The sequence below is a fragment of the Globicephala melas genome, chromosome 16 (assembly GCF_963455315.2).
Source record: "Globicephala melas chromosome 16, mGloMel1.2, whole genome shotgun sequence".
Taxonomy (NCBI): Eukaryota; Metazoa; Chordata; class Mammalia; order Artiodactyla; family Delphinidae; genus Globicephala; species Globicephala melas.
The window spans coordinates 81669641-81685672 of record NC_083329.1 but is presented as its reverse complement, the minus strand read 5'-3'; the positions used below and the strand labels follow the sequence as shown (position 1 = coordinate 81685672).

At 44.6% G+C, this 16032-nt stretch overlaps 1 protein-coding gene across 4 annotated transcripts in view; it reads left to right on the top strand.

Annotated features, from left to right (window-relative positions):
- COG2 (component of oligomeric golgi complex 2) overlaps window positions 1-16032 on the top strand; it is a 41699-nt gene that overhangs the window by 20582 nt on the left and 5085 nt on the right. The window contains exons 9-15 of one of the 4 annotated variants that reach the window (XM_030839609.3): window positions 3102-3228; window positions 6546-6685; window positions 10928-10989; window positions 12201-12352; window positions 13977-14174; window positions 15031-15103; window positions 15407-15546. In XM_030839609.3, the coding sequence (XP_030695469.1) occupies window positions 3102-3228; window positions 6546-6685; window positions 10928-10989; window positions 12201-12352; window positions 13977-14174; window positions 15031-15103; window positions 15407-15546 (892 nt within the window). Of the gene's footprint in view, window positions 1-3101; window positions 3229-6545; window positions 6686-10927; window positions 10990-12200; window positions 12353-13976; window positions 14175-15030; window positions 15104-15403; window positions 15547-16032 lie in introns of all 4 variants that reach the window. The other 3 variants (XM_030839608.3, XM_060285945.2, XM_060285946.2) reach the window with 3 other exon arrangements.

Here is a 16032-nt window from a genome sequence, read left to right as displayed (position 1 = left end):
CCACAGTAACAGGTTTTCCCCACCTGCTCGCGCGTCTCAGTCTGCCCCTCTGCTGGCACATTTACCCACAGTGCTGAGATTCATGCCCTGTCTTCCTGAGTCTTTAGTGGCTTCCTATTGCTCATTGTGGAAAATGCAGGCTTCTTGATCAGCACACAAGGCCCCTTGTGCTCTGGCCCCGGTGGTCCTTGGGTGGGGCACTCTGCTCTGTGGTGCCCTCGCCCTGCAGTTTTCCAGCACACAGCTGCACTTGCCCGCCCCAGCACACGCTGGGCGGGTCTATGTTTTTCCTCGGAGTCCCCTCCGCCTTTCCTGATCCCTCTTTTTGTTGACCTGTCACTCCACGTGAAGCCCCAGCTCAGATGCCACTTCCTTCGAGAGACCATCTTTTACCCTGATGTCTACCTTTAATCCTGTTCTCTGCAGGCCATTGCACGTCGCTCTCACTTTTCCCATCTCAACAGTGTGCTCCCCTCCCGCACGGCCCACACCTCCCTCCTGGCACAGTGTCTTGAAGGCAGTAACGACCCAATGTTTGCAGGATGAAAGACTTAACCTATTTACAGCATTAGAAAGGCAAATGAGGTCCCTGTCTTCATGGAGTGAACATTATATTTGGTCTTGAATTTTTGTTCTTTGAAAAGAAAAAAAAATCTGGGGAACAAATACGCTGCCTGACTTGTGAAGTACCCTATTTCCAGTACACGGTTTCAGATGAAGCCTTGTTTTGCCACTTTTGCTTAGTAACCATGAAGATTTAGTTGGATTTGGATTTGGGGTAAGAATTTAATAGAAGTCATGGGGTAAATTTAAAGAAGCCACAGTTATGAAACAACCAGTCATTAGATTTGACAGGCCTAGTCTTGGTCCTGAAATGTCAAGTTACAGAGCCTCACGTGCTCTTTTCCGTGGTTTTCAGTGTGGCAGAATTCATGCAGATGCCTCAGAAATCTGAGGAATCTAAACTGTACCTTGGTGGGCCATCTGCATTTGCTTGAGGCCCCGTCGTCCCGCCACTCCTCACCTTCCCTTGCTCAGCTTCTGCCTCCAGGTGCCCTTTAGAGCTGGGGACACCAGCGACGTTCAAGATTTATCTTCCGAAGAATGTGGGTTAGCTTTTCTAACTGTTGATCTCACAGATTTAAGTTTTCTCTTTGGGGCTTTAGTTAGACATTTACTTTGGGAATGAGGTGATCTTGTCCTTCAGTGTTGTTCAGATTATGTGCATTTGTATTTTAAAATCTTCAATTCTGTTCCTTCTTTCTTCCGATACCTTAATAGAGCTACTTCTTATTATGATTAAAAGTATATGATATGATACATGGAATTGGGTATGTGGGACACAGGCATCTTCTTTCCCTCCTGGACCCTCCTCCAATCCCACCAGTAATTTCTCATCAATTCCTACCTATTATAGAATGAGATTATCTGGTAGCTCTTTCTGAACAGTAAAGCTGAATAAGCTATTTGTCTTGATAGTTTTTGCTAAGCAGGAAAATTATGAAAACTTTTTTTTTTTTGAAACTTTTTACTGTTTATTTTTAATACTTATCAGAATGTTAAATGCCAATTTGTTATCCCCACTTAGCTACACAACTCCCCGTTTTGCTAAAAAAATAAGACCGTATATTGCATGGATGATCAATTTTAAAGACAGTTATCTTAATATAGAGCATATCAATAACGGAGCAGTCAAAGTGGGTCGATCAGTGAGATGGTGTTGCTTAAAGCTACTTCCAGGTCTTTAAGTTCAAGAGAAACTTAAGGAACCTGCTTTTTTTGTTTATGTACTTGTGTATTTAACCACTATTAACATAGCACTCATTGTATGCTAGGCACCATCCTGAATGCTTTACAAATATTAATCCATATAATGACCCTGTGAGGTACGTATCATTATCATCCCTGTTTTGAAAATGAAGAAACCAAAACACAGAGAAGTTAAATGACCCAAGATTTGAACTCACGTACTCTGACTCCCAAGTGCATGCTTTTATCTCAGTGTTGTCTGTCATCTACGTTTGTGAATTAGAAACCCAGAGTCCAGCCTTTTGGCTAAAAATGCAGAATAAAGCATGCACACGCAAAAAACATTACCGTTATCAGTTTTTTGTATTAAGATTTGTGATTGAGATTTTACGTAAAATAGTCATAGAACTTTAGAACTGAGGAGAATCTTAGGGATAGCTGAAGTTGTTAGTAATTGGGCAATTAGCGTGATTTATAGTGCTTTAGAGTTGAGTGGTGTTAAGGTTGAATACAAGACTGCTTTTCTTTTTTTTTTAAATATATGTGCTGTCCTGTAGGCATTATTGTTCCATTTACAGAGCACAGGCAGAGTAGATGTAACATAATTCTTCTTTTTTTAAAAAAATTTATTTATTTTTGTCTGCGTTCGGTCTTTGTTACTGCGTGCGGGCTTTCTCTAGTTGCGGCAAGCGGGGGCTACTCTTCGTTGCGGTGCGCGGGCTTCTCATTGAGGTGGTTTCTCTTGTTGCCGAGCACGGGCTCTAGGCGCGCGGGCTTCAGTAGTTGCGGCGCACAGGCTCGGTAGTTGTGGCTCGTGGGCTCTAGAGCGCAGGCTCAGGTGCTGTGGCGCACGGGCTTAGTTGCTCCACGGCGTGTGGGATCTTCCTGGACCAGGGCTCGCACCCGCGTCTCCTGCATTGGCAGGCGGATTCTTAACCACTGCGCCACCAGGGAAGTCCCACAAAGACTGCTTTTCCTGTGGTATTAAACTGCTTCTTTTTCAAGACAGAGTATAAACATGGTAGCCCATTTTAGGGGAGAAAATTGTGCCAAGTTAAGTCGATGTAGTTTTCCATTACCCTTGACCCCAGCTTGCTTACTACTTGATAGATAGATGTAGGAGTCAGGACACAGAGGATGTGTCAGGTTCAAGGTGAGAATGAGATCAAGGAGTGAAATAGAAGTTTGGGTCTAAGAACAAACTAATTGACAGATACCGTTTTTTTAAAAAAGTTGAAATAAATTTTAGCCTGAGGAACTTTTATTTTAATAAAAGCACCACAGTGGAATTTTGCGTTTTGGAAGTAGAAGATTCTGGTGTATTTGACTGAAATTTTCCTCTTATCTTACAGTGAAAAAGGCAATACTGTTCCCGGATATGATTTTTTGGTGAATTCTGTCTGGCCAGAAATAGTACGAGGATTAGAAGAAAAATTGCCCTCACTTTTTAATGCTGGGAATCCCGATGCCTTTCACCAGGTACCTTTTCCTCCATCGTCTTGATTCTTGAAGATGTTAACCTGAGACTTTAGGATAATCGTATCTTTTCTGCACAGTCTTGGTTCTGTGGTTTTAGGAAAAACCACAGTCTGAGTTACGTAGCAAGCATTTACCTTAAAACACGCACTGTTTTATTCAAGTCATAGATAGTCTCTGATAACTTCAAGGACTAAGAATATTTTTTAGAATGTAAAGTAAAATTCAGTCTAGATGCAATTGGGACTAGATCTGAATATTCTAGTTTTTAAAAAGATCCTAAGGACCATTAAAAACAAGGCTGTTTGCAGTTGTTTTCCATGAAAAATTAAGTTTGTAGATATCTACTGTATCGTTTTGAAGGAAAACGAAGTATTGGATTGGATTTTAAAATGCAATATGTAAGTGTCCTCTATAATTTGAAAGATTAGGAGGCCTCGATATTTTCATTTTTTAAAAAAAAAAAAATCATTTAAAAGACTTCATGGTTGATATTTCAGTAGACTCGTATGTTAATTTTCCGTTGTACCATTTTTTAAAGACAGTACGTAGTGTCCTGGAGAAGAATAAAGGCTCTCGGCCAGGTGGCCTGAGTCCGTGCCCAGCTCCCCTGCTCAGTACTCGTGTTGCTCAGCCCCTCGGTGCCTCTCCTCTCCTTCCTGCTCTGGATTTTGATTTTTGGGTTTTCGATTGTTTTATTCAACATGACAATCTTTGTCTTTCGCTTAGGTAATTTGTTAAATTTACAATGATCGTAGTGACTGATATATTTGGGGTTTCTTTGGTTCTTCCTATTTGTCCCATTTTTCTTCCTTCTTTTCCTTTCTCCCTTCTTTTTTTCATTCCTTTTCCGCCTTCTCTGTATTTTGGACTTTTGGGGATTTGTTTGCCTCATTTATTCTGTTTTTCTCCTCTACTAATTTGGAAGTTCTACCCTTTATTTCTTTACGTATTAAGTAACCTTAGTGGTTACTTAACAGAATCTAAAGCTCACTGGTGTTCTTCAGCCCCCCAAACAGCACAGGGATCTTCGAGGACTTTGATGCCAGTCGCCCCATTCCATAGTATCTATTACTGTTTCCAGGGTCTTATTTCTATTTTGATTTTTTTTATCCCCCAAATTGGGCGTTATTTTTATTGTTTTACGTGGTCATCGTTCTCCTCTCAGAATTATTCCACGTGTTTATCATTTCCTTTGCTTCCTGTTCCTTCTTGGATGTTAGACCTTTTTTCTGGGATCATTTTCCTTCTTCCTGAAATTCATCTATTAGCAGGGCCTGTTGATAATAAGTTTCACTTTTTTGTGATAAACCCTCAGTTTGTATGTCTGACAATAACTTTATACCTTTTGTGTTTGAAAGGTAGTTTTGATGGAAGTAGAATTCTCTGCACTTTGAACATTGTCTCTTGACTTCCGTTATGAAAATAGTTACTGTTGTTTCTTTGTAGTCATCATGCCGTCTCTCCCAGGTCTTGCCTGCGGCTCTAGTGTGCTGCTTCATTGTGGGAATCTAGCGTGGGCTTCTTTTTCTTTATCGTATTTAGGATTTGGTGGCTTTCCTGGATCTGAGGATTGGTGGTTTTTAATCAGCTCTGTCTCATTTTTATTCATTAACTCTTCAGTGTGCTTTTCTCTCATTCCTCTATTATTTTCTTCTAGAACTTTTGATTAGACTTCCTCACTTTATCCTTTGTGTTTCCTGAATTCACTTTTTAATTTTTTGTCTCTTTGTGCTCATTCTGGGTAATTTCTTGGGACTTTTCTCCTAGTTCACTGATTCCTTCTTCAGATTTGTCTAAACTCCTTTTCACCTGTTTCCAATTTACCCTTATTTTCGTTTCTAGAAGTTCTGTTTGCTTCTTTTTCTAACTCTGCTTGGTCAAATTGCTTATTAATTTTTAAAGTGTAGAGAGGCACAAGGTGAGTGTGGTGAGCCTGGGGCCAGGTAGACTTCCAGACAGGTAAGACAACAAACTGGGAGCTTTATTGTCCCAGAAATACCACCGATCTGTTCTCTTGGCCCGTGTTACAGTGTGCTGAACAATATGAGGTCTTGAGCATTAGCAGTTTAAGACCCTTTTCATTCCTCTTTAGAGAATCATTTTGATCGTGTTAGGCTCAGGAGATTTTTCAGCTCAGAAACGAAGCTTTCTGCTAGAGTGTCGACTTTAGAATTCTAAACCAATACTTAACGTTTGCGGGTACAAACATTTCTTGCAAGAAATGCTTTCAGCTTTCAGTTTTAATGGGACATGCTTTTGTGAAGAGAAAAATATTTTTGTATTTTTTCAACACCCATTATATGCAGGGGTATAGTTTTATCCCAAAAAGGATGAGTAATACCTTTCTTTGTCTGAACTCCACACATGTAGACCACACTCAGGGGATTCAGTAAGTGTAGCTCAAAACCAGTTGAAAGAAATTGAACACCTGTGGTAGTGTTACTGCACTAAAATTCCCACATAAGCACAGACATCATCATATTCAGGTGATTGGTTTGGTGACCCAGAACAGAGTCCCTCTTAGTGAGAAGTACATGGGCAGTCCTGCAGTGTCCTCCCCAGAGCCTGGGGACTGGGGAATAGAGCCCTTGCCGAAGGAATGTGCAACTGCAGTTTTGCACTGCTGACTGGTGAGGGTTCTGTTTCCCCTATTTCCTTGCTTTGTTTCTGGGTAAATTCTCTCTGAGCCTAAGCAGAAGAGGAAGCGTCATTTATAAAATAGGGGATGATATAAAAGTAGTTACCGGGTAGGGCAGTTTTCTGGGTTAAAGTAAGAAAGACAATTTTAAGCACTGTGTGAGGATGATAAATATTAAGTAAGTGTTAGCTTCTGCTCTTAATGGTGTTTTTAGATTCCTCCTGTCAATCTTCACGCTGTGCCATCTATAAAAAGGATGTAATTACTCACATGGTTTGAGTCTTTCTTTCCTTTTTAAAATTTTCTACTTCTTCTTCTGGAGAGGCAATGAAAATTATACCACTTAATCTGCAATCTCTTGTGATTCCAATGGACTGGGTTAGGGGTGCCCTAGAAGATGGGGGAGAGCTGTCGCTTAAAGACCACTGGACTTAGGATGCCTGGGTCTCCTGACGGGCTTGCCACCTAGGACCTTGAGCATGTCACAGAACCTCTTTGGGCATTACTTGATCTTTAAGCGGGGACCTTGGAAGGAAGATCCCATAAGGTCCTTATCAGATCCAGAAACTATGATTCTGTGTGTTGATCTTTATCTTGATTACAGCTTTTTTCGCTATATGATCCCAGTTCTGGTTAGTTCACTTGAAATGAAAATGCCACCTGTTTGTTCTTATTTTAGAAATATACCATAAGTATGGATTTTGTAAGAACATTTGAACGGCAATGTGGATCACAGGCCAGTGTAAAAAGATTAAGAGCACATCCCGCCTATCACAGCTTCAATAATAAGTGGAACTTGCCTGTGTATTTTCAAATAAGGTCAGTAATTTACCCCCCCCCACCTCCACCCTTCTAAAACAGAATTTGAGCACCAGTTAAGTATGTTGGCTCCAGCTAACAGCCCCTTCTTGATCATCATACTGTTCTTTGGGAAACAAAATGTAGAGTGGAAGTGCACAGAAGTATCGTGATTGCCAAAGTTCTGGCTTGTATGACAGAAAGATAAGTCTTACTCCTTGGTCATTAGACAGCTGAGAACACTAGACTCAGAGTGAGCTAGACCAGGCCTGGCTTCATTCCCACGTGCTACATCCTTGTTCGTCCTGAAGAGACAGGAAGAGCGGGTCACCTGGCAGCTCTTTCTCCCCGTTTTCCTCTCTCATCATCTGCTTCAAATAGCAGACCTACCCTGCATTTGTTGTTTTGCTCATCGGGAACATTTTTTGTCCTCAGAGGGAGGCGGGAGAAGTGTTCTCTCTTAAAGTGGTCTCTGTAGCTGATTCCGTCTTAGCAACTGATCGTAATTCTACCTATTGGTTTGGATTCCTTTACGATACTTTGTGACATTTTTTCTCTCTATTCTGGAAAACGCTGACACGTTTCTTCCAGATGTCATAATGATATCACCTGTGTCAGTAAGTGGTTCTGTAGACTGTTTGGGGAAATTTAGGATAAATTCTTAACAATATGTGTTCCCTTAGAAGAATAGGTGATAATAGCCATTTGTGCAGCTTCTCTTGAGTGAGATCACAGTAAGCTCCTCCGTAGAACGGCGTTAACGAGAGCATTTGAGCTAGAATGCTCTTTCAAGACTCAGGCTTTTTGTTTAAATTGTTGGATGTTTTCATTAATTATGATGCAGTCCTTCCCCAGGGTTCTAAGGAATAATTACAGAGGGAGATATACTAAGAACTAGATACCTTGATTTGTAATTACTCGCCATGATTGAGAATGTATGTAATCATCTTTTGATAGTGAAATCGTAGCTGTCAGACTGTTAGTAAATGCCCTTTTACACACAATACTGGGTTTTATGCTTAATTTTTCAAGGTTACATTATCCTGTAGGTAGGAAATTAAGGATTTTTTTTGTGTAAGATACTCATGGACTGCATGGGAAGTAGTCGTTACGTGATGATGAAAACTAAGCCAGGGCAAGAAGCCCTTTTGGTTTGTGAGAAGAATTTAAAATGGTGAAGCATCACTTTATAGCATAAGACTGCAGTAGAGAAATAATGTTTCAACTGTCCCATGTCTTTTGTAGTCCAGGTTCAAGGTTAGATTGCTTTAGATATCCAATGCCATCAGCCCATGCTCCCGTCTACTGCCTCCGAACCCCTCTTTTCTAGTCATTTTCCCCAGACCCCAGGGCCCCATGCTTGGTAATCTTGCACTGTCACCTTGCTTCCTGGAGCTCTGGGCCCCACAGGGGCGGCACAGCCCGGCCTCGGCAGGTTCTCCTCTCATTATACGTTCTCTCAAAGCTGGTGATTGAGCCTTAAACTCTGTCGGAACTCAGCCAGTTCCCTGAAAGACGTTTTCACCTTCAGCAGATTTTAGCCATAGCATTCAAAGGGATTGGTTAACTTTTCTTTGTAAACAGTTTTATTTAAAATGTATAAAATTTAAAAAAAATTATGTTTGAGTTATGAAGTGTGGAACTTCATAACTTTCAATACATCTGCTTTTCTGTTTAAGAAATAAATTCAAGTAATACTTTATGGGACACCGTTCTGTTGATTTTTATCAGGCATTAGATTGTTTATTCTGAGGGATGACAGAATGTTTTGCGAACACCGCTGGGGTCAGAGTTGTAGTGTTACCTGATTCACCTCAGGGTCATTTAAAGTAAGCCTAAAGCCAGTGGGGTGATGATGTGTTGACATGTTTCTAGGAAGAAGTATTAATATTGCACCCTCAGTAACAGGTGGATGCTCCCGGGTCTGACTCTATGCCTGCATCCCCGTCACCTTCAGGAAAAAGGCAGCCCTGGCCCACACACACCGTTCTGTGAGCACCTGTGCACCCCTCCTGCCCCTGGTACCCTACTGTGTCTGCGCTTCATTTGTTCTTACAGGAGTATCGGAAAGTAGGGTTAGGACTCCGTTTCTCATAGGAAGAGATTAAATGTACACGTGTGCAGAGCAGTCTCAAATGGTAGCGAATCAGTGGCTGCCTGGAAACTGGGCTGGTCGCCCTTTAAATGCCACAGGCAAAGCGTTAGGTCTTTTTTAATTGAAATCTCGCTAGAATGTTATATGCTCCCAGGGCGGTCACATGTGTGTTCTGTGTCTGTCACGTTCAGCATGCGCTGAGCATGGTGTAGCTCCTTTATGACATGGAGTCCGTGTGGCACTAACGTACCTTCCTTTCCCTCCACCCTCCGCAAGTGTGTGCCTGCGCGAAGTAGAGACATGCGTTGGGAAGTGCGTCTCCAGACCCTCCCCAAACCCAAATGTAAGAATTTGGGAGTGTTTGTATTTGGGGTTGCCTTTCTTACAAATCTCCTATCAAGAGTAGAATAGCATCCCATATACACATGAAGACTACAGCACAACTTTTCAAATTCCACCAAAGTAACATCTCACTTTGTTTCTTTTCTAAGAAGTATAACGTATCACTTCAATCCTGGAAGCTACTGCTCAGCAAGGCTGTGCCAGGGGCTGGTGCTGGGCTCCTGGCCCTTAGGGCTAAGGGGACAGCTGGGTCACGTGACATAGACAGCTTTCCTTTCAAGGGTCCAACAGCTGGTCCCACGCAGTCAGCACGTCTGTGTGAAATGCACTGGTGTCGGGTCTGCTGCATTTTTCTTGCACTTTCTCGTTTGTGTGTTCATCAGAATTGTCACAGACGTACATATAATTTTATCCCGTGTCTTTCCTTACACTGAACTATACCTGCTCTTCCCATGGCTGCACAGCTGTGAGCTGACCTCTCTTCATGCTGCGCTCAGCATGGATGTGCTGCACGTTTACAGGCCCTTCCCTTCCTTGGGGCCTGGTGTTCCCGTTGTAAATGGTGCTGTGTTAGCTGTCAGGCCTTTTCCGTGTTTTGCGGATTTGGAGGAAAGGTGGGCTGAGGGTCTGAGGCTGACGCAGGTGCTGGTTTGCTCCCTCCACTGCGGGGCAGCCCCTCCCCGTCCTCACTGTGCTCGGGACCACCGCCTCCTTCGCTGGGCCCCGGCACTCTCTTCTGTTCCCCGCTTGCCTTCTATCACTTGCTCTCTCTCTGCCTCTCTCTGCTGCTTGGAGAGACTAGCCTTTCGCGGGGCAGAGGGCGAGTCCTTTCCCTCCCTGTGGTGTAGGGACGCTGCAGGCACCGGCCAGCTCCAGTGGCCAGGGCGGTCCAGAGTCCTCCGCTGTCAGCCACTCGCACCTTTGTGGCGGACGGGGTGGCTGCTCCTTGTGTGAAGTGCTTTTACTCCTGAAAACCAGCCTCTGAACTGCTTTTAAAAAGCACGTGAGTGCTATCCAAAAACCAGAATTACGACTTCAGTAAATTGAAGCATGTGTCAGAATTTATTGCTAGCAAAGGAACTAGCAGGTGACAGAGGAGTGTATGGTAAAGAAAGTATGAAGATGGAAGAGCTATATAGTTGGGGAGAAAGATGCTACGTAAGCAGCTAGTTAAGGAAGTACACGCGCACACACACAAAGTTCTCATTTCAGAGTCATAAAAATGTGTCCACGCTAGTCATTAAAATAGAAGTCTGTGACAGGATGGTATGAGGGCACAAGTGGGCCAGCAGAGGAAAAAGAAAACCCATCAGGAAGCAGATCTTGAGCCTCGGGGCCGGCGGGCCAGTTACCATGGCAACGTGAGAGACCGGCAGCAGGGCAGCAGATGTTCGAGGAGCGCCAGGCAGAGAGCTGTTCTGGTGTAACTGCCTCTACCTTCAGTGATCTTTCTCAAGCTGCGATCAAAGACACAGAATACAGCTTTCTCATTTCTTAGTTTGGGGGACATTCACTTTCTTCTGATAGGGCTGATGTAAGGGGATTGGAAAAACCAGTCTTGCGGCCTTGAAGTGATTACCTGATTATAGCTGGTGGGACTTGCCAGAAATGGCTTCCTAGTGGATTAATTGAGACACGTTTATTTCCTGCTCGGTAAAAAAAAGTCTGGAGAACAGGCATCCGGGCTCGTGCGGCATCTCTGACAGTGCTGGCCTCACCAACAAGCCAGTGGAGGAAGGTCCTGTTTCGTGGGGAGAGGGGAGGATGGGTGGGACAGCCGCCTGCAGCAGAGAAAACAACAGTTTACACTCTTGTTTTTCTCTCAGATTTAGAGAAATAGCGGGATCCTTAGAAGCAGCACTTACAGATGTCCTGGAAGACGCACCAGGTAACTTCCTCAAAGTGACAAATGACAGGCTGTCACTGAGTTAAGTAGGCTCACCAAGTCATCTGGGGGACCTCAGTACCCTGGGGGCTCTTTCACCTTTTCCTGTCTTCCAGTAAGTTAGACCCAAAGGTGTACTTTAACTTCTTTTTTAAAAAAGGGTTTATAGGGCTTCCCTGGTGGCGCAGTGGTTGAGAGTCCGCCTGCCGATGCAGGGGACACGGGTTCGTGCCCCGTGAGCCATGGCCGCTGAGCCTGCGCTTCCGGAGCCTGTGCTCCGCAACGGGAGAGGCCACGGCAGTGAGAGGCCCGCGTACCGCAAAAAAAAAAGGTTTATAGAGCTTCTTGCTGTACAGAGATGATAAAAACGCTGCTTTAAGAACACAGGAAGGAGACCTCATTTTCATTCCTCAGTATAACGTGTCAAGGGGATATAACTGCTGCTGTGCTTAAGGGAGCAGCCCTTTTTGTAGCCAAGTGGCCACGCTCCACTTCTCTCCGAAGCTGAGGTGAAGGACCAGGGTGGCCTTCCCTCTGGGCGGGAGGGGGGGTGGGGGGCGATGGCTCACAGCGGGGGCTCCTTGCCCCGGGCCTCCAGAGCCCTTGGGCCAGTCCTGGGACAGTGCGCAGGTGACCGGGGTTAGGATACACTTTGCAGACACGTTTGCATCATTTGCATCCCTACAGCCTCGTTCACCTGTGTCACGTTGTAGCCATGCCCGGTGGCCACTCACCTAGTAGGTGGCTGTTCCTATAGCCGCAAGAGTCTTGGGGCAGCTCCACTCCGCTTTCTGCTCCCTTTCGTGCAGCCAAGTTCCATCTAAACTGCACTCTTTTAGCCTCAAAGTTAGTTTCCAGCTGTTTTTGCCCAAAATGGCCATATGTAATCGACATCCTGTGTTGAAATAGCGTATTCAGGAGGGAAGGAGAAGACAGGACAAATTCAGAACCGAAGGTGAAACCCTTGCCAGTGGCTGCCTCTCCAGCTTGTGCTTGTTGATCTGGTACGAAGTGTCTGCTGGCTGGCGATTCTGAACGCCGCTTATGTCTAATGCCTGTCAGATGCCTGGGAGGGGGAGCCATGTAAAAGTAGAAGGACCTCCCTAAAGCTTTGCTGACAAGAAGGCCGCTGCCTTCACCCTTGGGGTGTACGTGGAAGATTTTAGCCGTTGGCCCTTCAGCTGAGATTCCTTAACCGTATGTTTTTTGTCTAGCTGGAAGTTCGTATTGCCTCTTGGCTTCTCACAGGACGTGGAGCAGCCTGCAGAGGTGTTGGTCTGACCAGATGTTCTTGCCGTTGCTGGTGCATCGTCTGTGGAGACTCACTCTGCAGATTCTCGCACGGTACTCCGTGTTTGTCAAGGAGGTGAGGGCTGGCGGGTGGCTCATCCCTAATCGAGGCTGAAACAAATTAAAGATGGGTGAAGCCGAACGTGCTGAGAGTCTTAAAGGCCATGTTGTCATGAGAGGTTGATGCGGGGACTGCAGGCCAGCTTCTCAGTTGCTACCCAATTTCGCTTCTGGGTTTCCTTTTCACTCGTGCGTGTGGCCTCGAGGGGCGTCTGCTGTCACGTGGTCAGTGGTTTGTCGTTTGGAAAAGCCCTCACCGGCCACCTCACTTTTCCCTTCTGAAAACCAGGATCTTTGCCTCCAGACTAAAACAGAAATGAAAATTTCTAATGAAATGATTCTAATGAAAATGATTTTTAAAATGCGTACGTTAGTACCTAGTCTTTGGAAGTGTAAAAACTCCAAGTGGTTGAGATTAAAAGGTAGTAAAATTAATTAACCTTCCCTCCATTTCAGAAGTAGTAGTTGGATGCATTAAGCGTCCGCACGCCTCTGATGGTTTATTAGATATTGTGCGTAAAGCCACGGGAGTACTCGTGTGGTCCCCTGCTGAGCCCCCAGCCCCGCCAGGCCCTGCGCCCGTGTCTCAGAGATGCCTGCTGCACGGACAGCTCAGTGACAGACGCACCCCCCGGCCACGGCAAGGTGATGAGTATAAAAGAGATGTGAGCAGAAGCTTAGGGAAGACGACACGAGGAAGGCCTCATCCATGGAGAGGAAAGCACTCTGTCATCTGGAGCAGAGGGTCTCAGCGGAAAGAGCGCAGGCTTGTGACAGCGTCAGACCTTGGCTCTGCCACTCCTTGTCTAATTTCGTGGTCTTAGGGAAATTGAGTCTCAGATTCTTCATCTGTAAAGGAGGAAAACAGCTTCTGTCTGTGCTTGTCGTGAGGAGTAGAGAGAGGTTTGACCAGCAAACTGATAACCAAGGGGCCTGGCAGACAGGGGCGCTCCACGGCAGTTCCTTTCCTCCTCCGCCTTTGCCTCTCTCTGCTCAGAGGGGTCTCAGGAGACCACCGTGCTCCATGAAACTGTTCACGAAGACCGTGCCGTTCCTGGGCACGGTCGGGTTGGTACACTTCTGTTAGGCCTGGGCCTGCTACGCCACGCCCAAGCGAGATGCTAGCCAGCAGTTCTTCTCACATCCAGAATATTCCGTTCTTTTCTCGATCCCAGTGCACGTCTCATAGGTTTTTTCCCCTTGTAGCAAAAATCCATTATGCAAAGAACACTTCTGTCGTTTGTGTTATTTGAAGCATAATTAAGGTTTAGATTTTGATTTTTTTACCCTTATGATGATGATAAATTTATTAAGCAGATACCGTACGTTATTTACCTTAAGCAGTTAGTTAATTTTTTAAAACCTATGGTGTTCCACATCTTAATTTTCCTTTAGCTTAGGGGCCTGTGGTTTCATTTCTGCCTGTTACCTAAGGAGGGGAAATGCACAGGGGGTTGCAGTTCGTCCTGTTTCTCTGTTTCCCACGCCTGCCTGGGGAGAGGGCTGTGGTGTTTGTCGTGAGTAAACTTTCACGGGATCCTTTGTAGACAGCTGACATTTTATGGTGAGGCCCTGACCTGTATAAGTGCGCATGTGTCTTGCTGGTGGAAACATTTAATCGTTGAAACCCTTTTGTTCAGCTTTTACTCAGGCCCATCTCTAATGAAAGTGCCAAGGATATTAGAAAGCCTTCGGGAACCGGCAGCAAAGATCCTTCTGTCGCCCAAGGAAACTGCGAAGACCGAGGAAGCGGCCCTTCCGAGACGAAGCCCGTCGTCCCCGTCTCCAGCACTCAGCTTGTTTACGTGGTCGCAGACCTGGACAGGCTTCAGGAGCAGGTGAGCCTGTGTCCCGGAGGAGTTCTAAGTACCGGCTTCAATGTTTGCAGCGGCTGGCCTCACGGGGCTTAGAACTGTGGGTCCAGAGCACCCTGAGAGCACGTCCGTTCACCTCGCTTCTGGGTGTTGCTCTCGTTTCCCTGCCCGGCGTGCTCGCTCCCCCGTGCTTGCCAGTCCCGCCTAGGATGTGCTAGCCCGGAGCCTCGGCTTCCCTTCAGCAGTGACGCCACAGTCTAGCAGCGCGCCAGGCACCGCCGTTTCTTGCATTAGCTCCGCTTACTCTGTGCAGGCATGACCTTTAGTGGTTGGATTTTAATCGTTTCTAATTCACTTACCCAGTATTTCAGGGTAATATGTAATCTTCAGTTATACTTTGAAAGTGCTGACCTATTAACACGTCTTCCTGTTTTCTCCAAATAGATTCCATGTTCTTGCTTTTACCATTAACAGAACTTTGTGGGATGAATGTGTTTAAGCGCTGTGATATGCAATTCTGCTTTTCTCAAGTTTGAATATTTTGTGGTGCTTGGACAGATATTGTATGTTTGGAGCAAAAACGTGGTCTTTACCATGTGTTTTTTTGGTACTGGGGAGAGCTGCAGAATAGAAAAGGATTTCGCATGTTTTCTGGGTCTGTTAATAGCCGTGAAAATGCTATTTTCCATGCTGTTGGATTCTTTCATAGTGAAAGCATTAATTAGGAATTTTGTTTTCTTCTGATGAAAACCACTGGAAGTTCTGAGTTTAGTTTTATCGTTCATTAATAATATTCTAGAGTTCGTAGATGCATAAAGAATTGACTCTTCCTTTGATTTATAAAAAGTAACTGAATATATAAAGTGCATATTTATTTCAGCTTCCAGAGCTCTTGGAAACAATCAGGCCAAAACTTGAAGTGATTGGCTTTAAGAATTTTTCTTCTATCTCAGGTAAAAATGAATCTTTAGATTCAGCAAATCTTTGAATAAGAAATAATTTACAATAGAATTTTAGAGACCATAGGATAAATTTTAACTAACCATTTTCTTCTCTAGTTGTAAGTCCTTGGTGGTTTCTGTATTCTGTTCTGTGTTTATAACTTCCTTGGATGAGACATTTTGTTTAATTCTAATGATCTGATTTGATTTGGTTTGGTGTAGTATGCTCTCTAAATATGTTGACGGTGTTTAAAATAGAATTCACCCCTGGGCCTGGATAGTGTGATTAAACACATGCTTCTGTCTGTGCAGCAGCCCTGGAGGACTCCCGGCTATCTCTGTCTGCCTGTGTGCCTGCCTTGAGTGACAGAGTCACCCAGGACTTGAGTGAGTCTTGCTTCAGTCACCTGAAAAGTGCCCTGGAGGTTCCCAGGCTGTACCGAAGAACCAACAAGGTCAGTGCCCTCACTGAAAAGGGTTTCGAGGTTGGGAAATGTATATCAGGAAGGCCAGAGAGGGAGGAATTGGTTAGGCGAGGGACAGAAATAGGTGCTCGGGGGGAGAATCCGCCTCCTGGAGAGAAACCCTATTCGTGAGAAGGGGGCTCCTCAGTAGATGTGGCACAGACACAACTGAGCTAGTTGGACTTGCACAGCACGGACTTCTGGCCTTAAGGAAAAACCGTATCTTCAAAGAAAGCATTTTAATAGAATACTTTTAAGTCCGACCCTTGTTTTGGTCTTCATATCTTATACTTGAAAAGATTTGAATTTACCTTATTTCTTTTATATTGTCATTGGAAGTACCTGCTTTCTCCTGTCTTTTACTAGGTAAGGTATAAAAAAAAGCTGCATTAAAAAATATTAAAGGCATTTATAAGGTGAAAAATTAAGCTCACACTGGTGTTCAGAGTCGAGTTCTGTGTCCTCACTTCGTAGAAT